This window comes from Grammomys surdaster, unplaced genomic scaffold (assembly GCF_004785775.1).
Source record: "Grammomys surdaster isolate TR1022 unplaced genomic scaffold, NIH_TR_1.0 132, whole genome shotgun sequence".
Taxonomy (NCBI): domain Eukaryota; kingdom Metazoa; phylum Chordata; class Mammalia; order Rodentia; family Muridae; genus Grammomys; species Grammomys surdaster.
In genome coordinates, this window is record NW_021604590.1 from 3,725,511 (window position 1) to 3,750,837 (window position 25,327).

A 25,327-nucleotide genomic window follows, 5' to 3' on the forward strand; every position below is an offset into this window, starting at 1 on the left:
TTGTTGCTTTAGTCAGCTTAATCATTGAGGGGTTACATTGCACCAATGTGTGTAGGAGGAGCTAAGAAAGAGGAGGAGCTAGGAGAGAGGAACCAGAGACACAGAGAGAGAGAGAAATGGAGGCCAAAGTTCGTTCATGTGTCTCCCGCAGTCAAAGGTAGTTGGTATATCTAGGTTGGGTATTGGGTTACACCTCTGATTGAGTGGGCATCTTGTTATTAATCATTACCAAATATATAAGCCTTTGATTAATCTTTAAGCATTAGAGTCTCATTTTTCTACCAGGTTCACGTGGATGGCAGGATGGTCTGGCAGAGCCATCTCCCATGCTGGCATCTCGTGGGTGGCAGGGCTAGTGTTTCTGGTGGACCATTTCTAGCTGCAGTGTGCATGTGGCCTCTGGCCACAAAACATGGTGGCTGAGCTAGGCAGAGCCACCACAGCTTAGATAGTCCATTAGACCAGAGGCCGTTGTAAATAATTACTTCAACACATGTGTATACTTCTTTGGTGTTGCTTATCCTTAAGAATAACTAAGAAGGAGAAGGAGTAGGTCTGAAATTCAGGCAACAAGTATTCTGGCTGTTGTTCAAATGTTTGGGGGATTTTAGAAATTTATGTAACAGTGTTCTTCCTTAAGGTTACAATACAAGAAGCTGACCAACCTCTTACAGTGTTCAGTTATCTCAAAGACATTTCAAGGACATTCATTCATATTCATTCTCTCCCTCCCTCCCCATTCCCTCCTTCCCTCTCTCTCTCCCTATTTGCAGCATAAATTGGACGTGTTTTATTCTCCTTCTTCTTCATCTTCTTCCTCCTTCTCTTTCTTCTTCCTCTTCTTGTTTTTTTTTTGAGGGGAGTCACAAGTGTGAGGGGGCCAACCTGGGAGGACCAGTAAATGAGTGTGATAGGGTATGTAATGTAGAATTTTCAAATAATCAATAAAAACTGTTATGTTGGGAAACAGTTTAGAATTGAACCTTAGGGATGACTGAGAAGGTGCCAGCATGGATCTTTGGGTTGTTTCATAATGGTGCTTTCAGAATCGATGAGTGCTCACCCTAAGGAATTGAGTCGGTGACATGATGGTGGTGAATGAGAAGAATCTAGAGATGTATGAATGTCTAATACAAATAGTCAGGATATGGGTAGGGTAGGAAAGCACAGTTGGCTGTGAAGGACATTGGACTCGATGGAATAAAGGTGTCAAAACCCTGCAGTTACCAGGCTGTGTGTTCTCTCATCTCCACTGTCCCCAGCCTGAGGTGTTTTGAGTCATTAAGACTTCCACTGTCTACAATGGCACAGCTGCTGAATCTTACAGTTCAGTAGTCACTCACAGGGCAATGGCCTCTTCTGAGCCCACTTCCAAACACACATGGAGTTTTACACACCGTGGTTATCAGACAGCCTGAAGTCAAGTGAAGTGAGGCCAGTCAGCAGACATTTAACGATTCCTCCATCTGGTTAGGGAGCTAAAAGCAACAATGACACTCTAAATGGTGGATTTTTAGGATGAAGCCAGGTCTTGCTGCTAGAGTGTCTTCTTTTTAAGGAGTGGCTCAGGGATGACGGAAACAGAACTCAAGAGGGCTCTCTGCAGGAGGAACTGTTTCCATCAGACACTTCTCCAGTTGAAACACTTCCTGTTTCAGAACCCTTACCAGTCCCATAAACATTTCATGCTTCAGAGGAAATCCGGAAAAAATGTAAACTTAGCAAAGAAACCTTTGCCAATATGTTCAGTCATGTGTACAAATATTGAGCACCCCTCCAAAGCATAGACACTGTGATTGATGGACACCCAGAAAAGATTCCACCGGAGAATCCACAGATAACACAAGATTATAACCCTTGCATGTTTTATTTGACAGTGTTGGTTCCACACATGATATGCATCTAGAGTAGCAGCATTTGGGAGGCTGAGGCAAGATGATGGTAAGTTCAAGGCTGGATAGGCTCTCCCGAAAAATCTCCTCTCAAAAAATAAAAGGGGTAGGCTGGAGAGATGGCTCAGTGATTAAGAGCACTGACTGCTCTGCCAGAGGTCCTGAGTTCAATTCCCAGCAACCACATGATGGCTCACAACCATCTGTAATGGGATCCGAGGCCCTCTTCTGGTGTGTCTGAAGACAGCTACAGTGTACTCGTCATATATATATATATATGTATATATATATACATATATATATATATATGTGTGTGTGTGTGTGTATATGTATATATATATATATATATATATAAAGTGGTGGTGCTGTTTGGAGGGCATATAGCAAAGGAAGCTGATAGGAAAGTTTGAGGTTAGATCTAAAGTGAAATCAAGGGCTAAGTGAAGAGGCAAAGATTACTTAAACGGGGCTTCAGAACACTGAAGAGACCGAGAGTAAGTGATGTGGTGTTGGGCATGTGACTACAGTAAGTGGGTAGGAGCTAGCCTGTGCAGAAGCTCAGATCTGCTAGATGGTGCTACTGAACGGGAAAAGTCATGGTTAGTCTTACCTCTCTGTGAACCCTGAGGGACCCAGTAATAACTGTCGGACATGCTCACTGATGCAAAAGTGTCATGCCCACCATGGGGACGATCAACTACTTTCTGATTAAAGTCTTTTCTCATGGAGATGAAACCCATATTTGGCACCAATCCTGGGCAAAGAACCTATGGTTAGACAGGCACTAGAGAGAAACTACAGCTACTATTCTGTCAAATGGACATAGTTTTAGATCAGCTATTCCCGTTTTATTGCTACACCCATAAATTATGGCATCTTTCAACCCTGACCAAAGAAGCTTCTATCTGCAGTCAATGCTGATTATCACGAGACTCACAACCGGCAAAGGTGCAGAGAATAAAAGACTTCAGAATGCTCACCCCTAGAAGGGCATCGTGCATGCCTTCTCATCGCCTCTCAAGCCTAAGGGATAACTGCGGAACAGGTCAGGAAGGCCATAAAAGCCAGAGGCAGAGGATGGTTACAAGGAAAGTTTTCTGGAAATAGTAGTGCAGCCATATATAGGACTGTACTGCAGTTTTGATAGCAGATAGTTGCAGAAGACCTGTGCGAGCTCAAACCATACAAAATGCTGGCATGGAGCACTAGGTCTCACCCTTAACCTAGGAGCTATCAGCAATTGATAGCTGTTGGCACAGCAGAGTTAGTTTTCACTAAGTGTAGTCCCTGGAAGTCCATCGTGCTTCATGGAAGGTCAAATATCCAAATAAAAGTGCCTGGCAATTTTTGTTTTTGATGTTTTTTTTTTTTTAAGAAAAGGCCACAAAGTCTGAAGGGAGGATAGATCTGGGAAGAGTTGTGAGATGAGTGGGGTATGATCGAAGCACATTGGATATTCCTAATAACTAATAAAAATAATCCAATGAAAAGCCATATGCACATTTCACAAGAGTGATAAATTCTGCTTCTTAAAAGATGGCAAGCAGGAGTGGAGGAATCTCTCTTCTGGAGAACACGTGGGGCTCGGCTATGGGAACATTAGTCAGTGGGCTATTAGTTAGTGGGGTACAGAGCCATACTTAAAGTGAAGACGTCAAGGAAGCATCACTGGTATGCTAAGGAAATCGTGTGAGATAGGTGTGAACAGTCTCCCAGGTCCCGGGCTTACATAACAGAACGAGTAAGACACCCATACAAATGAGCTGTTTTTTTTTTTAATCTACTTCTATGTTAGGCTAATTTATACATCTGACTCCTTGTCTTCAAATTAGATGACCTATAGTGTTTGTTATGATTTTCATATGAAATGTCCCGATGGTTCATGTGTTCAATGCATAGTCTCCATACAGGTCAAGTTTTAGATGTTCCTCAGGAGCTGCCCACTTTGATTTCTGAGGCAGGATCTCTCACTGGTATAAAGGCCATTGGTTAGGCCAGGCTAGTTAGCCAGTAAATTACAACAATCCTCCTGTCTCTACCTCCCCAGCACTGGGTCCCAAGCACACACTACCACACTGGACTTTTAAAAAGGTTTATCTTTATATGTGTATTTGCCTGCATACCTGTTTGCTACCTGCATGTCTGTTTGCACACCATGTGCATGTCTGGTGCCTCCATAGGCTAGAGAGGGTTTGGGGGTTCCTGGGACTATAGTGACAGTTGGTCTTAAGCTGCTGTGTGGGTGCTGGGAACCAGACCTGGGTCCTCTGCAAGAGTAGAATAGAAAGTAGTCTTAACCACTGGGCCATCTCAGTAGCCCCTGGCCCTTTTTTTTCTGTCTTATCAGTTCTGGGACTAGAATTCATTTCTCACATTTGCGTGACAGCAATTTGACCACTAAGTTATAAATGCTCTCATTTTTGATGTCAGAACTCATGGCAAACCACGACATGAAGATGTCAATAAAGGCAGGTGTGACTTTGGATCCTGGCTTTCATCTCTACCATGTGAGGATCATGACAGGACAGAGTAGCTGGATGAAGTCATACAGGCCTTTGCAACACCATTTTATTTATTCAGCTGTGGAGCTGGTATCTGAAAGAGCAGTGCTTCTTGGCTGACTAAAAGTATTCAGAAACACAAAGACCCTTTTCTCATAAAACTGAAAATGAGAGTCCATGATGCCACTCTGAAGCCATTGTAGGTAACTCGATATTTATATAAATGTATTTTGCTATCATCCCTCACCTATCAAAGGTCTGTATACCACAAAGTGAATGTGTGACTCTCTAACCCTGACTACAGGATCGATTAGTCTATATTTCAGCCAGATAAGGCCTCTGATGTGATGCCCATGTGAACCCTGGGCACTAAACCACACAAACAGCAATCAGTCCACACGGGAGATGAGAGCTTTTCAATGCATTTGCCATTTTTATTTCGAGATGCGGTGACATCATTCACGGCGGGCTGAGATGCAGTTGACAGTGTAGTGGACAATATATCTTTCTGGAGGCTATTTATAACTAAACACTAAATATTTTAATTACAGTGGAAATTCTGTACAATTTAAGGCTTGGCTCTGAACTAGATTGTATATATGGACCAGATTTGTAAATAAAACACCTTTTTGTTCAAGTAAAAGAAGAAAAAAATAGATCAATGGAAAAAAAAACAGAAGGAAAAAGAAAAAGAACAAGAAACAAAAGTAGCCAGACAGGTATTCCCTGGAGTGAATTTTCATAATATTGTAAACTAAGGAAAAAAAAAATACAGATTTTCTTCCCAAACAGTGATTAATTTACATATTGAGGGTTTGCTTAGGTAATTCCGGGACTCTTTCTGGATTGAATGGAGACCAGAACAAGTGAGGAAGAAGAAATTACATCAGTGTACTAAAACCAACACTACCTTATAACAAATGAGTGACATAAAGCAAGGTCATAAGCATTAAATATTTCTAGAGGGTCAGAGAGTCGTTACCGCTTGTGGGCAAGGATAACAAAACCAGATTAGACGAGGACAAGATTCAAGTCGTTTACTGAATAAGGTTGGTTATTGGCACATCTAATCTGGGGTAAATCTGACACACCGGATCTAGAGGGCTGATAGCATTGTAGGGTGATTACCATTTACTGTAAACAGAGAATTCGTCACCTAGGAAAACTGCAGTTCTGTGGAGACTTTAATAATAAACTATGAAAGGCATGAGCTGTCAGGTTATATGAGATCACGGCTTACACGGTTGGTTATGAACGTGCAGGTAGAGTTGAAAACGAAGATATTTTGGTGAAAATTAAAAGTTTTGATTTTTTTTGTGATTTTTATCATTGCTTCATGCAGTATTGGTTTAGTGATGCTGATTCGGATTGCTTTATCATGGGAAGAACTCTCTGCCAGGGTCTTTCATTGAACGGTCAAGGTTGGCTCTTCTGGATCGGAATTTTCCATGGACGGATATAAGTCAGTTAGGTTAGAAGAGGGAATTCCACGTAGGCTCCGGTTTTCCTAACGGTATACATGACTGGGTTTGTGTGCAAGCTGAGTTATTCCTGTGGGAAGAGAAAGGATTTTGTTACTTTCTCATTTGAAAACATCCGAGTAGTCACAAAAAAGTACCTCGGAAGTGCCAGTGCTCATTCTGACAGGAAGCTGGTCCACTGTTGCTTAAAATTACATCACTCAAGCCCACTGTAGGAGGGGAGGAGGGGGAACAAGCTTTCTTTCATTTCCTTTTGTTTTCAAGAATCATATTAATTTAAATCTGAGTAGGTTTAGCATTTATTTTCTTATTTTAAAGAGACATTACTCAATAATCTAAATGCTAAACCCAGATGAATCTGGACAAATCCTTTGCAATGATTACCCTAGAAGTCCTTGAGCAAGTTGCTACAACAGCAGTCAGCATTCACAGCCCACCCAAGGATGCGCACGGACACCCGAGTCCTTGCATGGCAGGTCGGTACACATGACAAGGCTGTGCACACGGAGGGTAGAGTCTGCTCACGATGCCGACCACACAGAATGGCAAGGCATGCACTTTCAGAAAGAAAACAGGACCACAGGTCTGCGGTTTTTGCTCCCACCTCCCTCCTCTTCCCCCAGGACAGAATAGACTACCACGGAAAAAGTCACTCAGGAAATGCAGGCGATATAAGACATTCAAAAAAGAAAGTTAGTGCTCAGCTCCAAACCAAACAACAGTCTGAGGCATAGACATTTATCTTGGAAGGGTGAGTGTGCTTCCAAGGGACGATGCTGTATCCAAAGCAAGGAAGGGATAGGGCTAATTTCTCTACAGCTACACGTTGAAACACACATTCAGCTCGCTGTTAGAACCTGCTTTGGTTTTTATTAGGCCGTGTTCGTGTGCGGCGACTGAAGTCAAATTTGACATTTCAAATTTGGGTAACGAGAAGAAGGCCAAGTCCAGGCAGAGAGAGCAGCGGTGAGGCCGTGCAAGCAAGGAGACCCCTCTCCCTTTTCCTCTCAGTGGCGTGGGTGCGAACACAACTCTGAAGACGGGACCTCGACATCGGAGGCAACCCAGGAGAACCCACAAAACAGTCCTCCGTGGTCTTGCTAGCCAGCCCCACACGTGCCAGTGAGAGAATGCAGGAACGGGCGGATCAGGCGAAGGACGGGAGGGAAGTGCCCCATGCCACATGCCACTGAGGCAAGCCTGGAGGATCCGTGCCACCTCTTACCTGTGGTCAATCCTCTCCATCTTCTGGTGTGATTTCTGTTTCTTTATGGACTACTACTTTGGTCACTGACATGTCAGGGTGCTGCTCTTTGGCCTCTTTAATTGCCTGAGCCAGCGCCTATCCCCGGGAAATCACGGAAGGGCGAAAACAAAAAGGAGGTGGGACATGCATGAGCAGTAGCAAGATGAAGACTTACGAGCTAAATCTACCCCCACAACTAACACCGAGGCACAATGACTACAGGGGGATTCAAAGGCGTATACTGGAAAGTTAACTCGGAAACTTATTGTAGAATATGCGCCGGACCGGGAAGAGTAGCATTCGGAACCGAAAGGCCACCGTGGTCACATTTACTACTCCTGACAGAGCACAGAGCATTTACCATCTCACACATACTACCTGGTCATGGTCAATATCGGCATCTCCCGTGATGACTATTCGCTTCTCAATCCTTGTCTCCGAAATGCCTCCTTTCACAGTCTAAAGGAAACGGAACAGCTTCGTGAGTTATCCGCTGGGGGTGACGGCGGCGGAAAGCGGTGGCGGTGTGAAGCCTACCAAGCTGTCACTCAATCTTAAAGAATTAAAATAGCACTCGACCACAGGCATTTAACGTGTTTACTTTCAAAAGTGAGGGTATGGTTGAGCTCCTTGGGTCTGGTAGGCCCATCTTCTGTGAGATCCACTATATGCCCACCACTGGAGTGAGTATCGAGGACACCAGAACGAACCCTCAAAAGAAACCAGCATAGGGTGAAGAATGCATGGTAAATACACATTTTAAAGCTCACTTTTATTAGAGCTATCTTGGCATCCGAGAGGCAACTAATGAATTCCTTGTGCAGCCCAATCTGTCCAAGGCTCTGGTGAGCGATACCTTTCCCTAGCTGTCAGGGATGCTGGTGGGTGTCTCCCCCACTTACTTTGGTGATGTGTGTGGTGGTGGTGGTACTAGTGGTTTCAGAAGTAATCGTCTGGGCGCTCATTAGCACACCTGGCTCCAGATCTGCCCCAGGATCGACCTAAGTGGGAACAGGAACACACACAGCACATAGGCATGGTCACATTTCCTCTCCGTAGGACTGGTCTGTTCTTTACTGCACCACAGTGAGTAGACACAGACCTCCAACCTAGGACTCTGTCAACCACAGGTGAGAAACACTCAAAAAATATATATATTTCCAAGCAGATTGAACGTGTCCAGATATTTGCCAAATAGCAGAGTGTGACAACTACCAGCTTAGCATTTATATTGTGCAAGACTGTGCAAGCCGTCTTCTATAAGATTATTTAAACTGCGCCGAGGATGTTCACAGGTTATAAGGAAATGTTATGTTATTCTAGGGAAGGGATTGTAGCACCCACAGGTGGAACCCACTTCTCTGAGAGGAAGAATCGCTTCCCACAATCCTTGCACAGTTCAGATAAAAGGTGAGAGATGCTATGAGCAAACTCTAGGCAAAGCTCCTGGCAACAAGGGTTAACAAGCTGAGAATTAATGTGAGCGGTGTGGGGCTGAGTGAGCCCTCTTTTTCATCCATAGCTGTACACCCGGGTAATCTAAAGCCTTGGCTAAGCTAGCCCAAGATTCCATAATCAATGATAAAACTATCAGTTGTACTGCACTGTTCTTTAGACCTGGCTTGGATGGAGGATCCTCCAGCCTCTCGGGCCGATACTGTGTAGTTACACTTGGATGCGCGAAGCCATGACATCGCCGGGTTTTCACAGGCCGTCTTACCTGAGATGACTCGTACGTGATGGTTTTCGTTTCCGTGTGGACGACCGGCACCTCCTTGGTAGAGATCTCTAGCTTTCCTCCTCCTGGAGAAACACTGCCCACACTCACGCTTTCCACCGTCACAGTGGATGACTGTATCAGTGGGAAGCAAGGGGAGGAGAGGTTATGGAGGCGTGCACGCAATCTGAGCTTCTTGGTTCTTTTGTTCTTGACTAAGGTGTCCGTACTAAACGAGGGGGGTGAGATGGCACAAGGTGAATCCACGTTGTTGGCCTCTCCAAATCACAGCGTTGTTAATGTAGATTGTTCAAGGCAATGGAAACACGTGAGAGGAAATTAAAGAATCATCCCTTCCTTCTGCTCAACCTCATATGCAAACACTGATGCTGTTAAACCTACATATGAGTTCTTAAATTGGCAACCAAGGACGACAAGGCAAGGATTAGATCATCAGTCGCCACCCACCGATGTTTGGAGAATCCCAGTAAAAGGGTAAGGAACAGAGTTCTGTAAGGTGGAGGAGAGCTTGCTGGTCCTTCTGGAGAAGTCAATAATACATCAGAAATAAGTGTTAAGTTTTCTTTTTAAAATCTATTATTAGTGTGTGTGTGGGGGGGTGGGTAGGCGTGTATGTGTGTGTCTGTATGTGTATATGTGTTTGTACGTGTGTATGTGTATTTGTATGTGTATTTGTGGATGTGTGTGTGTACCTGTGTAAGTGTACGTGTGTAAGTGTATATATATGTATGTGCATTTGTGTATGTGTATATGTGTTTGTATGTGTGTATGTATGTGTATGTGTGTATGTACGTGTGTAAGTGTATGTGTATGTATATGTATGTGCATTTGTGTGTGTGTGTATGTGTATATGTGTTTGTATGTATGTATGTGTGTGTACGTGTGTAAGCGTATGTGTATGTATGTGCATTTGTGTGGATGTGCATGTGGGTGTGTGTAGGTCAGAGGTCAACTCTCAGAATGTGGCTCTCTCCTTCCTAGGGAGCAGAGACTGAACTGAGGTCATCAGGCTTGTGTGGCAAGCATTGTTGGCCACTGAGCCATCATTGTGGCCCTCAAAATTTCCAATGTGTAATCATAGGTCCCCCATGTTTTCTTCAGTTATAATTTCAATGACAGAACCCACATCCTGGGATTAGCCATCAGTACCTACTAGCTTCTATGCGACCCCAAATCTGGAAACAAGCATGGAGATCCTGAACTGCCATGCAAAGAGAAAGAACAGAGAGGAAAACCAAAGGCCCGTGCACGACGGGGCATAAAATTAAATTTAGCCCCACTTTCTCTCTGATCTGAATCTCAGCGCATCACAGGAGAATAACTACCATTTACCTCAAAATGAGATTTTTGTTCCAAACCCTCAGAAGAGTGGATGGCGGACACCTGATCCTCCTCATGGTAAACAGTGGCTGGTTGTTCCTGCTCAGGGGCAGACTTGTCAACCTCTTCTCCTCTCTGTTCCTTAGCTGCTTCGGTCACAGAAGAGCCCTCCTTCCCTTTCCCACTGAGGTGATCTGCGGGTGAGGATTCTGCTGCATCGACTTCATCCCTGGCTGTGTGAGGAACGTCCCCGCTGGCGTGCACACTCATCACACGCCTCTCCTCGACCAGCACCGTTTCCTGCAACACTTTCTCCGTGCTGAGGGGCTGACGGTGTGGGGTGGATTCCATCTCCTTTTCAACTGACTCAGTCTTTGTTTCCAGTTTCTGTATGGGAAGAGTACAGGGTCTGGGTGACCTTTCATAAAACAAAACAAACAAAACCCCCAAAGCTGCCATACTAGATGTCCACAGCCAACATCAAGAGCTCATACGCACAAACACCGATGGAAATAAACATTAGCTCTCCTGCCTCCCACCAGCTTTGAGGTGTGCCTGTTTTGACACACACTGAGTCCTTCATAGCTTCCTCTGGGCAAATCGTAATAAAATACACAAGTAGAAGAAGAGGGGAAGCTTTGCAGGGTATTCTTAGACCCAACAGAGGAGACAAAATGTTTCTAAAAGTTAAATGCGTTGAAATCTCCTAATACGGTTGCTTTTGAGTACAGGAAGCATGTTCTTGAAGTGGAGTGGAAGGCACATGACAGACACAGGGAACAGCCAAAAGACAATCACTGAGGACACCTTTGAGATGCAGGAAGGCAAGACCACTTGCATGCAAAACGCGCACGCGCGCGCGCACACACACACACACACACACACACACACACACACACACACCTGCCACAAACTCACAAAGCAAAGCAAATGGATACATTCAGAAACACTAAGGATGGGAGAGCAAATGGCCACCTGCACCCAGCTCTGGGTAGTAGATGAAACCCCTCCTATGAACTCTGTGGGTTTCCGCGCAGACTCTAAAAGACTGAGGATCTCCGAGCCATCCATGAGCTTCTCCCCAGAAGACTGTTTAGTCTGAGTAAACAAAGAAATGAGAGTCAAGCACGAGAGAGACAGCTCCGACACACATTTGCAGCTTGTTAGACAAAACTGGAGGCAGAGGAAGGGGAGCAGGAGGGAAGGAGTCCAGGAACAGAGCTTGGAAACAGAAAAGAACAGGGCATAAGGTAGCGAACTAGGCGACCGCGAGCCCTCGTGTGCTAAAGCAGAGAGTTATTAGGATTAGGGCGGCCCCGATCTAAGCGGGTCATTTCCCCTCATCATTGCAAGCCACAGAAGCTTCATCACGCCTTGGGAATGGGCAGCTGGAAATAAAACGGGAAAGTGGTTTAATGCTGACTTTGGACTGCAATATTGATTTAATTACGGGAAAAAAAAAGAAAAAAAGAAAAAAGCTGGGCCGGGCTCGCTGCTCTCAACATAAAGCCAAGCGGCAAGAGAAACGGAAAAGGTTCAGGGTGGAAGGGCGCCGTTTCAAAAACTGTCATGCTGGAATCTTAAGCGGTGACCGAATGAGAGCCACTGGTTACCACCACTTGGGATGCGGACGACTCGGTGACATAGTGGGCAGTAGCGACAGTAAAGGCCGGCTCGTGGGAGTACCGCCACTCAGACAGGCTCTTCCTGCGTGGACCAAAGGGCCCCACCTTGAGGACCTCGCACTCCGGCACCTGCTGGGTTTTGCTGAACTTGGGGTGGGCAGGCGCATCCTCTCCTAGCTTCGGAGCCTTCCGGGTATCGTCTTCCTCAGGGCTTTGCCGACGAGATTCAGCTTCCTTGATGGGCGCCAGGGATTCTGACAATCTCCGCTTCGGGGTCTGGACCTCGGACGCTCTTCTGGATTTCTCATCAGTCCGGGCTTCCAGGACCTCGTATTCCACCAGCAGGGGACCCACCCTCACAGCTTCTGAGGCGCCTTCCAGGGTGGAGGGCTGCGGTCCTTTCTCCCCGTCTTTAGTTTTCCCGGTCATGGTGACGATTCTTCCAGAGACGGTGTCATAGGATTTTCCTAGTGTATATACCTTCTGCTTGTTCTCTTCTTTAAGCTGCATTTCCCTGGCCAAGTCGTCGAAGTCATGCGTGTCCATCATGCCAGATTTGAGCAAGTCGGCTGGGATCTCACCAGTTTTACTGCTCACCGTCACCACTTTGTAAGTGACAATCTTTTTCGAATCACCATCAACTACCTCAGTGGGTATTTTGTCTACAATAACCCAATCCTCTGTGCCCTATATTTGAAATATAAAAGCTAAATTAGAAAAGCCCATGGTATCTGGTTTCTAAAATAAGAATTATTTACAAAAAAAAAAAATCAAGGCATAAACTATACTCAGGCATGGGATAGGACAGAAGCAGAGGGCCAGCTGCTGCTGTTATCTAAGGACTGTGGCCACAGTCTTCGCTCACCTAAAACGCTAATTTCAACCCAGAATATGTTCTGTGGGGTAACGTTTCAATTTCAAGTTTCTTCAAATAGGAACGTATTTTAGCAATGGATTTTATAAGAAACCTATTTGACCTCTACTTCACCCCCGGTCGGCCTCTGGTTGCTCGTTAATCTTAAGGGTGGATGATATAACTGAGCTGTCTAGCTTTATATACATACGTATGTACAAAAGACACATTTCCTTGTTTGCTGTTGTTATACAGCGCTCTGCATACTGGTATTTTCACAAGGAAGTTGCCTTCGAATCCTTATCTAGGGCTATCAACTCATGAGTACACATCAATGCACACTGAGTGGACCTGTATTCAAGGTATTGGAATGGAATTTCCCCTGATATGGTACTACTGACTGGATCCTTTTATAGATAAGACTTAGTGGCTTGTAGAGTGTTCCAATCTTAATTATGTTAACTATGTTTCGATGTCTCAGTAATTCTTCTCCCACTTTCTTTAGCATTAGTTCCAAGTAGGGAGAAGGAAGGCAAAAAAACCCTGGTCTATAGGAAAGCTGACAGGGTAAGATGGCCTAATAGCTAAGCAGCCCAATAGGTTAAAGAAGGAAGACTGACCGAGTTAGAACAGCTGAGTAATGTGTTTTATGACTTAAACTCAGGTGCTCTCTCTTGTATTTGCTGTCGACTGAGCACTTCAATGCTAGATACATGTTTGTGTGAAGCAAAAATAATTACAGGTTGATCTACATGCTGGCGTTGGAGTAAAGAAAATGAATTGGAAAAAAAAAATAACCTCTAGGGTCGACGGGACACTTTTCTGGAAAATTATTTGATGAGAAGTAGCCACAGAATCAGCGGAGACTCCGTCCCGCGTTTTCTTAGTCACACTTGGCTGGTAAGAAAACCAATATAAGTTCAGAGTGTTCAGAGTCAGTCAAGGTCATCTACAATAGCAGCTGCGTACGGATGAAAACGGTGTGGAGGTTAAGATGACCACAAGCAGAACTGAAGCTTCCACGGGCGCTTTTATCATGTAGAAGTCATGAGCCATATGTAATTATCGCTAACATACTGAGAAAATCCCCTTCCCCAAAGTCCAAGCAAATCAACATACTCGCTTTAGCTTCAAACAAGAAAAACTAAAGATGTAAAAACTAGATACTTTGATAAGGCAGGAGAGTGATCCTTTATGCAAATACCCCATGTTTGCCTTTTACCTGAGACTCAAGGAACAGCGAGCTTCCTTGCTGTAAAAATACAACTTTCTCGGAAATCTCTCTCTCTTCTTTGGTCTGTTTGAATAAAGGGGATTGGGTTGGAGAAGAGGGAGTAGACATTTTCCAAAAGGATGAGTTAGGAAACGATACCTTATACAACGTTCATATCATTCACGTCCTCCCTGAAGAATTATGAATTTGAAAAAAAAAATGATCTAGAGCCATTTCAAGTTTTAACAATCCTATCCAGAGGGCAATGCTATATTCTCTGAGATGGATGCTCACACAACTCAAACGTTTTTTTACGTTTCCACAGACACAGGACACACAAGAGTGACGGGAAGGGTTTCTTAGCATTTCTATGGGTCTCTCTCATGGCTCTTACAGTACTGAAAGGAAATGTGCAGAGAATATTTCTAAGAGAAAATTACAGAGAAACTGCTCTCTTCTGTTTCTCACAAGTAAGCCAATCATATCCTTCCTCACTCACATGTTGAAGAAAATGCACACATGGTTGGCACGTTAGCTACTTGTTCTGGTTAGCTTTAACTGTCAACTTGATAGAACTAGAGTCACTTGAGAAGGAAAAGTCAGCTGGTAAATCCCTCCCCTACCCCCAATTCACACCCATCAGACTGGCCTGCAGGCATGTCTATGGGGGACTGTCTTGATTGTTAATTGTGTAGATGGCATCATTCCCTGGGTAGATGGTCCTGGGATGCAGAAGACAGCTAAGCATGAGTCAATCATGGGTGAATCACCAGGCAGCCTCTTCCATGGACTCGCCTCTGAGTTCCTGCTTGATTCCTACCCTGACTCCCTTCAGTGATGGAGTAGGAACTGGATAAGCCAAATAAGCCTTTTTGTCCCTTAAGTTGCTTCTGGACAGAGTGTTTTTTTTAATCACAGTACAGAAAGCAAACTGGAACACTATTCACTTGAATAAACCTGGTTATTTTTGGAAAGATGTCTTTGCTGGCCTCCAGGCAAACAAGAGTCAGACTTCATTCGAGCATCTATCATATGATGAATAAATGATTTTAAAGTTAATTTCAGATGATCTGACTGGAAACTTTAAATCAAACCATAGTTTTTTTTTTAATGTATAGAATCAAGAAACTACCTCATCCTTTGATGTAGGAACCAGCCCTTGAGTTTTAAGTGATCCCTTGTTACTTCCTTTAGCCTTACACAGACCTAACTCACACGCTAATCTCATTACTACCAGGCCGTCTCTGCACAGTATACAACTCCATACAGTAGGGATAGAAAGAATAGTTTGTTTTTTTTTTAAATTAACCTAAAACTTATCAAGCAAAGTTCCAAATTTCTAGAAGAATGGAATTCTTTCAACAAATGGTATCCTCATAAACAATATACTTTTTTGAAGCTAGAGTTTAGCCCACATTCAGAACCATGTGTCACTAACATAAACAGCCAACACAGTGGGATACACTTAGAATTAAATTCTACACATGGTTTACCACCCAACCTAAGCAGTACTAATGAAGTGACTACTAGTTTGTCTACTAGTCAGTAAGGACTACGCTGTATTGCTTGCCTACAGGGGGCAGTAGGGGAACATCTAGAACATCCTGCAGGATCTACTACAGTGACATACTACACTCAGACGATCCTTTCTGAAGAGAGGTAAATAGCCAATTTCCTTAGGGGAAAAATAATTCCTATCCTGTTGCAATTCTGGAGGAAGACACTGCAAAAGGTAAAAATTAATATCACTGCGATTATTAAATGTAAATTAAAAAACACTTTTCCTCACAGCCTCACAGCCTCTTTTTTTTTTTTTTTTTCAAGTGAGGAACAGGAAGAGAAGTTCAAAATTACAGGTGCTCTTCCGGAAAAAAGTTAGACCTCTAATTATAATCACTGAGATAAATGTTAACCCAAAGACAAAAGCTAGTGGGGAAAGTCTGGCACCCAAACAGTAGGTTTTCAGGAAACCTCCTGGCTTAAAAATAAACCAACAAAACCCTAATTTTAAAAACACGTGCCTGTTATATTGGAAACCTCAACTAGTCACATTTAGAACCATGTGCCAATAACAGACACAGCTAACACTGTAACCCAACCATTGCCCCTACTAATGAAGCGATATGCTTCTGATGAATGCGAAGCCTCTACCCAGGTGCCTCCATTACAGCTGACAATATAGTCATGTGCATATGACAGCCATTTTATTGAGTTGTGAACCATTACTCTGCAATGTACTTGGATGCCAAGTCTGAAATTCACAGCACTAATCTGGATGATTAAGGTTTTCCTACTAATAAATGGGAGAGAGTAGGTGGATTTAAAGATATATAAGCTGCAAATAATGGGAATCAGCCAATCAGTGTCTATCTCAAAGCTGTACTAGATTAGGCTCACTACAGGTACTGGGCTCACCATATCATACAGGAAGTGCATCTGTGAACTTACCACTCACATGCCAAAGAGGACAATACTGGGACTGCACAGGTATTAACATTGCTCATTTAATTGGGATTTGGGACATTTGGGTGTCCGTGTAACCACTAAGGAGCACAACTCTAAGACACGCTTGGTCTTTGTGCCATGAGCAGGGCCATTTTGGGAACTGTTTGTGCTTAGTGTTGCTGACCTCGCACCTCTTTTACGTGACCCAATCTGGGTGCTGGTTTTGATGAGGACTTGATTTTATCTACTGCTTTGGGGGCACATCTGCTATTTCTCTTCTGCTCCATCACTCAGACATTTGAAACTTGGAATTACTGGCAATCAAAGTACAACTTGACGTACGGTGAACACATGATATTCTCAGAATAATCATTATCAGTCACTGTATGGTCATTATTAGTCAATAGTAATCATTATTAGTTCATTATAAAGTTAACTTCAGATTTTCCTAATTGTTCATGAATGGTACCATCTTGCAGAAATAACGATTAGTATTCAATCACGATAGATAAAAAGATGATAACATTAATATCTAAAGTTATTAGATTTTTTTTCTCAACATATCATTTTCTCACTGAAATTCATCAAAAACCAAAAACAAAGCAGAAACCAATTAAGTTGGGTCATAAATGTGAATCTAAGTCTCTTCCTAGTTCTGACACAAAATAACACTATTTTATTTGTGATGCAAATAAATTAAAATATTTTTATGTAGACACAACTGGGCTTCTTTCTGCACTGGATAATTCAAATAACTGGATAATATGAACTAACAGAGGGATACCAAATAGTCAATATTCTTTGAAAAATGGCCCCTATCCAAAATAAAACTGATTGTTTATGAGTCTGTAAACCAATATGCTTTGTACATGCCTAACTGGAGACTAAAAAGATTGTCTGCTTTTTCAGAAATCCAGAAAGAAAAGCCAAGGTGTAAACATAGTAACGGGTTGATTCAGACAATAGGAATGTGCCAGTTGCTCTTAGGCTATCTATAGGGCTCCCAGCGGGACTACAGACACTGACAACTGTCTGGTCCTGAAGAACACCCGAGAATGTAGAGTTCTTTCTGCCTGACCCAGCTGTCTAGGGGAGCAAAGGACTTGGACCATGTGAAGACAGCTCTCATCTGAAAGATGAGACCGGAATCACCCTGGTTATCCAGCATGCATCATACTCAAACTTGGTATACCTAGACAAGGGGCTCCTGATTGCATCTGTGTAAGATAGCGATGACATTCGGAAATCCTGCAAACTTTGGCAGAGAGAGAGAGCATCCACATGTGCCAGCTCTGAACGCCTTTTAGCTACAAAGGGATGTTCCTATTCCGTTATGTTGAAAAGGCCTTTCTGGGCCGTCTCCATGGTCTGCATGGACTCAGAAGGCATGGCTATCTAGGGAACATTGCGGGCAGTCAAAGTACCAGCTCCTTTAATTACTAACGACACCATACCCTAAGATTCAGGAGTAAAAGGTTTTAATCAGTCTTACGGCTTTGACTTTTAAAGTCTTTGTGTTTATTAACATCTCCTATTACCCAAATTATCATTCAGAAAGGCCATCAACTGCTACTTCCTCCAGTATCAGCACGGAAAGGGCTGCTGGGCTTTTGTTTTTCTTTGTTTTGGTGCCTGTTTGTTTTGTTTTATGCATTTATAACTTAAGCCAGTGTCTAACATTTTTAGAGCCAGAACATTCGTATCCAAAAGAGATAACAGAAATAGAGCCCAGAATTCACAATGACCATTATATTTATATCAGTGTAACTGGAAGGTGACTTTCTTTAAGTGTGTGTGCTCATGCTGGTGTGTGCACACACAGACACGCACGCACGCACGCATGCACGCACATGTGTAGATATGCGTGAGTGAGGCACGCTAGTGTCACAGCATGTATGAGTTTTAGTTCTTGCTTTCTACCATGTTTGAGGCCTGTCTGTTGTTCACTGCTGCATATGGCAACCAGGCGGCTCAGGAGCTTCTGGGGACTCTGTGGTTTCTGGCTCTTTTCTCAGCAGGGATTCTGGGACTGATGGGACATACTACCCCATCTGGCTCTAGGAAGCACTGTGGAGAATCACATGCCTGTCCTCAGGATCGCACAGTAAGTGCTTTATTAATGGAGCCATTTCCTTAATCAGTCAGTGCCGTTCTTGATAACACAAAGCCGGCAACAATTAAGTGAACAAGCGTGAAACTCTGTCTCCTTGTACTTAAGCAATCTGAATGGAACCGGTGTTTAATGGTATGAGGAGACTTCGGTGACACTACTTTTATTTATTCTACCTAAAAAAAAATAACTTCTCCAAAGTAACTCGAATGGGTCTCCAGCTCTTCCCCTTTCAGCCCGGACTGGCTTTGTTTCGAATATAACGATAATGAGATACTGGCACTTTTGATAAGCAGTGTTCAGAGGAGGAGAAGAAAACGTCGAACAATGAATGTAATTGGATTCTTCTTGTCTCTGCAAGGACTTAGCAAATGCATATACGGGACTGTTTAAAGGCTTTCTCTCATACAACAGCTGGAGTTTTAATTCTCTACTCTATCACAGCTTCTTGGGCAAGTATCTCACAGTAAAAGGATCTTGATAAGGAGGGTAATCGATATGCTGTTCCAAAGATGGAATTTCCAAAAACGATTTAATTTGAAAGAGAGATAGCAGGATGCTTTCTAGGGGATGACCGAATGGTCACTACACAGGCAGAGTGGGAGCCCTGGGGTGACATAGCTGTCCCCACTCCGTCATTTAAGTCAGTTTTCTTATCTGGGAAAGTTTTACTGAAAAAGGGGGGCTTCTGTCACCTGCTTCTCTCACTTAAAAAAAAAGAGTCACTGATTTAGAATTAGTTAAAAGAGCCAGTTATGATTAAAATTAAAAAAAACCCGTTAAATTAAATAAAAGCCCAGTATTATATGACAGAAGACTATCTGTCCTGACGTGCTATCAAACTCTGACCTCCCATTTAAACAGCAGACAGTCTCATCAGGCCTCACTCTCCAGTCAACGAGAAGAAGGCATGTGTATTCATGGGCACTTCTCAACGTAGGGGAAGAAAGTGTGTTTACCGAAAGCATCAGTTCATTAAGAGACCTTTGGCTTCTCCCAGGAATAAAACTGAGAGTCCAGCTAATAGCCCAGCAACGTGCTCTGGAGTCTTCCTGCACTTGCCTGGCTGTTAGCTCCATCTGAGGCTGAGACGGCACCACTCTTTAGCCACCTGCTCTGTTTACCTGGCAGCTTTCTTGGGAGCCCTGAACACCACACTCCAGGTGTCACCGAACCCTTTTTCTAGTCCTAGATCCCGTGGAGAAGCAACAGCACCACAGAGAAGGCAACCAGCCCGCAGCCCAAATACTGACCTCCTCAGGTACCAGTGGCTCGATCATGGGCGCATCCTCCTGCCTGGCAGCCAGCCGCACGGGAGATGTAGAGAGCCTCTTTTCCCATTCATTTGTTAAGGCAGTTTCCGTAGAGGTTTCTAAGAAGGTTCTTTTCAGCTCGCTAATATTGGTTTGGTGCTTCATCAGTTCATCTTGAGTTTTCTCTAGCTCCTATATTCAGAGCAAGACAGAGTCCAACAGTTGGACTTTCACAAGGACTTTCTTACTCCCCAGTCTCTTTTTTTTAAAAAAGTATACCAAACGTATTAGTAGTCAAACGGAAATGGAATTTGGATCAGGGTTCAAGACATTACTACCACAAACACTCTGGTGAAAATGTAGTATTTCCAGGAAAAGAGAAAGAAAAAATAATTTTAGATTCACATGAGCACAAAAATAAATAGATAAATAAATAAATAACCAACCAAAACCCCAAACCAAGTTAAAGGCAAATTCTACAGAGTGCGGAGTATGGTTTACATGTAACCAGAGAGGATTAAAACAAATATATATACACACACACACACACACAGAGGAAAGGGACAAAGTCTAGGAGAATAAGGAATCAAGGTAAGCCAAGAAGTCACCCCGTCCCTGACAGCTGAACACACGGTCATGCATCACGGTTCAAGTCCATGGGGATGGCAAGGGAGGAAAACAGCACACACAAGCATGCACCAGCATATACCAATACCAACCTCTAACATAAGATTACTATGTTTGACATACACATTTTCACCCTTTATTCGCTTAATGAGAATATTCTGAAAAAAGTGGAGAAGAGAGGGAAAGGTAAGGGACACGGTTGTCACAGGGACAAACGCCACTCTACACGCTGTCGGCACAGTAACGGAGAGGGACCATGCGGAAGATGCCTGAACACGGCAGACAAACAATGGCTTATCACACACTGGTCTGGGGATGGGGGTGGGGTTTGCTGTGTCTTTAGTTTTCTACCTGTGCCTTGAGTTCTGCGTCTTCCTCCTGGTCCGACTGCCAGCATCGGGAAAGAGCGGGAGATAAAGACTTACCGAGGGATTTACTCTAAGGTTGAAGACCTGTGGTCTATACACGATACTCACAGGTTGTGGGCACTACAGTTCTCTCTCACACAGATGCAACGCTATCTTAGACACCAAGCGTAACTCTCTCACACAGACGAGGCTTCATCAAGAACAAAGTGGAGATGGGCTCTTTGCTCAGTGGTTGGAGAGGCGGGTGCATGTGCTTTGGAAAGGGGCGGGGAGGGCTTGGCAGGCTGTCCTTACTGAACATAAGCAAAGAGTTTGGAGTCTGGAAGATAGGGAGTCAGCTCACAGTTCCTGATGAATGGCCATCATTACAGGATAATGACAGTCCATCTATATGCAGGGCCTCACAGGGATTATACGTCAGCCATTTCAACTTTGTTGGTAGGCCACAGGACCACAGCTGAAAGAGCTTAATACACAGTGCCCTGCATTTCAAAGCCGCGTGGACTCTTTGCTTCCTTGTACAGTACTTATGTACACTGCTTTTTAAATTATTATTATTTTTTTAAATTTTCGTGTATTAGTGTTTGGCTTGCATGTCTGTCTGTCTGTCCATCTCTATGTGCCTGGTTTATGCAGAGGCTACAAGAGGGCACTGGATCCTCTGGAACTGTGATCACAGATGGTCATGAGCTACCATGTGGGTGCTAGGAATCAGACCTGAGTTCTGTGGAAGAGCAGCCAGGACCGTTAACCACTGAGCCATGTCTCTAGTCCCCAGTTTGTTCTTGTGACAATGGTACCAACTCCAGCCTATGAAGCACTGGGATTGCAGGTATGAACCATCACACCCAACTAAACATTAATACTTAAACAAGTTTTAGAGGGGGAAAATACTGATATTCATAAAAAGGAAGTATAAACAAAATCAGTCATTACCAACAACACTATTGTATCTTTCTTTAAAATGAACACAGGGTAAGTTTTTAATTAAAATAGACCTATCAAAAATATGCCACAGCCAGTTCATTATTCTTCCTTTTCCAGTTTTAAGGGCCTAGCTTTTTCTTGGTCTGATATCTAAGTACCAGTATCTGGACAAGCAGGCCACAGCCCATTGGCCAGCATGGTAAAGCTGCTTCTCACCGCAGTGCTCTGACCTGAGCCTGGTCTTTGGGTCCTTGTAAGACCCAGAGTTAAGCTACAGATGCAAATAAGGTCATACTCAAGGAAGCCACCAAGGGTGAAGCAGTCAGTCTGTTTAGACCTTGGCACTTTGTTTTGTTTTTGTTGAGATGGAGTCTTGCTATATAGCCCAGGCTGGCCACATATTTTGTCTCTGCTTTTCAAGTGTTGGGATTACAGGTACGCACGCACAGCCACATCTTAACTGGTCTTAAATTCCTTATCAGCCAATGGGACCAAGGTGCTTCCTCTGCACATCCCTGTAGTGTAGTAATGCTGGTGATATGCAGGGAACGGGACATATTCACAAAGGCAACAGGACACCAACGCAGGACAGGTGACACGCTGGTTCTTAAATATGTGGTGGGTACCAGCTCTTTATTTCACCTCTAGGTTCCGCACTATACGAGATCACACAGAGATATTCACTTGCTCTAACGATAGGTGACAAATTTTAAAGCTGCTATAGAGATTTAAGGTATTGATGTTGAATTATTGTTCATTTCCAGTATAGACCAGGTTTGGATGGTATCTACTGAATGTACTAGCCTGTGGCTATTTGCAACTATCTCTTACAAGCCAAGGTATAGTCTTACTTGGCAATGAAAATGACTAACCTGTACACTTAGTTACGGCAGCCGAAGGGAATCTGTAAAATGACGTTACGCTATAATCTTTTACTTTAGAATATGATTTACAAGCTGTGGCATTTCTAAAGGAAGAAACCCTATAAAGTACCACCAGAAAAAAAATTTTTTTTTTTAAAGACATTTTCGGTTAAGTGATGTATGGAGGTAACCTAGCATTTTTAAATTCTTCTCAAAAAACCCAACTGGAAAGTATAGTTATTATTGAATGACATAAGAAACAGCACATGGCTTAAAGTAAACTCTGTCACCAAGTAAAATAAATTCATTCTGCCTTATGAGAAGTGAGCACCTTGATTTCATTACTATGTAATGTTTTTTTTTTAACCATATCTAAAAATATTTAGATATTTTAGCCGTATGTGTGTGACGGTACACACGTGAGTTCAGGTACCTGTAGAAACCACAAGCATTGGATGCCCCAGGAGCAGCCTGATGGGGGTGCTTGGATGTACTCCTAACTGTTGAGCCATCTCTCCAATCTCAATCTTACAGTATCTTGACTGCTCCTAACAGAGCAGATTTTAAGAACGGAAAGCCACATACGGGAGAAATAATAGGATTCTGTCTGAATGCATTTTTTTTTTTTTAACACAAATAAGAGTTGCTGGTTTCCTTTACGGAACTCATTTCTGTGAATGACTTGTGTGATAGCCAATGGCTCAAAAATGTGTTAAGTATTACTTTAATAAGTATTAGATGGCCACTGGGGATTTAGAAATATATCTGTATCCAGCCAATAACGTAAATCAATAGATCTTCCTCCTCAGCCATCACGGCTGCTAGTATACACAAACAGTCTTCTATCTGAGACAGGAGAATCGCTGCCCATCTCTCCTCTCTCCCATAAGGTCCTCTTTTGCCTTTAAGGTACTGTCAGTTAGATAACAGTTCTTTAAAATGTAATCCCAAGACTAAGAGTGTAGACATTTGTGAACTGGTTATAATTATAAATCCTCCTCTTTCCTCAGCCCTTTAGAACAAGAAACAGGAAGTGAGGACCATTCAGATCTCTCTCACGGAAGTTGGAGTTTGAGAACCACTGGTTTAGGAGGGGACAAACAAACCCAAAACTAAAATCGAAAAAAAAAAAAAAACCTATCTGGTTTCTCCCGGAAGCATTTCTTTCCAGTCTGAAAGCTAAAGCAGAAACCTTGTGCTGAGTCACCCGCAGAGCATCTCTGCTAGGTACCTTCAGCCCTCCCCCTGACTTTATCCTCACCTCCGTGGCACTGGTCTCTCCATCAGCAGCGGTGTCTGTCCTTTCACTGTCAGTCTGTGGATCGCAGAAGAAATCAGATCCAAGGAGGAAGCAGGGATAGAAAACAAACCGGTCTGGTCAGACAGAACACATTGGTAGGATCATTCACGTTCTTTCTCTGGGATCTGTGGCATCCTACCTTCCCACGGGGGTACGGGTATGAGCAAAGCAAAGAAGAGGCAGAGCCTGGGGTCTTCAGCAGAGCCCCTCCGAGGTCAAGACCCGAGGCACACACACAGTGGGCCGCCCTAACCTGTCTGCTTTTACAGTTCAGAACTTCAAGTTGTTCCCCCACCCCCGCAACCCCCTTTTCTACTGATGCCTCTAAAAGCTCTCCTAAAAAATACTTAACACAAATCAAATGGAGGTTCAATGTATACATATTTTACTCTAGGACTGCCATATTAGAAAAGTAAATGAGTTTAGATTTATGCTAATAGCTACTGTAACAGTCACTGGACTTTCAGCCCCTCATTTATTCTATTGGATCATTTGCACCCACTACAACCACCAGGCTATCTGCATTACCAGTTAATGACTGGAGCACACACTGGTGATTCATGGGCATATATTTTATATAGAAAACATAACTTAATTTTCAAGTAGCATTGCTAATGGGTAGCGGCCCTGGTCGCTTTGTCCCACTCTCCAATATAAAGAGGTATGGTCGGGTATGCATTTAAACATCTCATTGCAAAAGTACCGTTCAAATGATGCAAATGATGGCAATAAAAATTGAAAAGGTAGAGAGGGAGCAAGAGACATATGGAGAGACACATAAAACAAAGCACAGCATTGGGCAGAACCGAGGATTCTGGGAGATGACGAGAGCCATTTCTGGGCTCGCTTTTAAGGTCTATGTGTTTTTTCATGTGTTTAAAGGGGTCTATGGTTTAAAACAGACACTACGTCCTCTTAAGAAAATGAGCCGTCAAACACAAACTGATTTTTTTTTCCATCCACAAATTTCAACCAGCTAGTAAATTTCTCTCAGTCAAAGCCTTGTGGTTGGTATTTTGAAAGCAAGTATCTAAACCAGAGGCTGTAGAGTTGTGCTCTGAATACAACCCTTACCTAAAAGGGATGTTAGCAATGGTGGCCAGGACTGCTTTGTCTCTCTCTTGACCTATCTCTGGCCAGGATAGTTTCTCGGCACTATCTCAGACTTTGGCTCTACATATTCTTAAAACAAAGGAATTGAACTTCACACTTGACAGGTGTGTCTGAGAATAGAGGACAAAATTTCAACAGATTTTTTTTCACGGCCTGATCACTTCAGTTTAACAGGGGGAGGGCAGGGGTGTCTACTAATTCTCTTTCAGGAGTAAGGCGTGGCTGTGGTGGTGAGCCCAGGGCCTCCACAACTGACAGCCGGAGAAGGATGGTTCAGATAGTACAAAAAACAGACTAACTTGAAGGCTTAGGCCTTCAAGAAAACAAGAATCACTATGTCTGAAATCGCAATTAGCTGCGTTGGACACATCTAATGTTATTGAGGAAATCCTTTTCCCATCTTAACGGGTTTTCCTACGATTTAAAAATTTACTTCATGAACTCTCCAACAA

General features: G+C 43.4%; 1 protein-coding gene across 7 annotated transcripts in view; it reads right to left on the bottom strand.

Annotated features, from left to right (window-relative positions):
• Positions 1 to 4,799: 4,799 nt before the first annotated feature.
• The window catches only part of Epb41l3 (erythrocyte membrane protein band 4.1 like 3), a 128,040-nt gene continuing 107,512 nt past the window's right edge, over positions 4,800 to 25,327 (bottom strand). For 2 of the 7 annotated variants that reach the window (XM_028762181.1, XM_028762180.1), the window contains exons 13-22: positions 23,724 to 23,777; positions 19,678 to 19,869; positions 13,879 to 13,953; positions 11,154 to 11,276; positions 10,191 to 10,565; positions 8,841 to 8,972; positions 8,023 to 8,121; positions 7,499 to 7,579; positions 7,100 to 7,216; positions 4,800 to 5,944 (exon numbers count right to left, since the gene is read on the bottom strand). In XM_028762181.1, the coding sequence (XP_028618014.1) occupies positions 7,106 to 7,216; positions 7,499 to 7,579; positions 8,023 to 8,121; positions 8,841 to 8,972; positions 10,191 to 10,565; positions 11,154 to 11,276; positions 13,879 to 13,953; positions 19,678 to 19,869; positions 23,724 to 23,777 (1,242 nt within the window). In that variant the 3' untranslated portion in view covers positions 4,800 to 5,944; positions 7,100 to 7,105. Of the gene's footprint in view, positions 5,945 to 7,099; positions 7,217 to 7,498; positions 7,580 to 8,022; positions 8,122 to 8,840; positions 8,973 to 10,190; positions 10,566 to 11,153; positions 11,277 to 13,878; positions 13,954 to 19,677; positions 19,870 to 20,655; positions 20,692 to 23,723; positions 23,778 to 25,327 lie in introns of all 7 variants that reach the window. The other 5 variants (XM_028762186.1, XM_028762182.1, XM_028762185.1 and 2 more) reach the window with 4 other exon arrangements.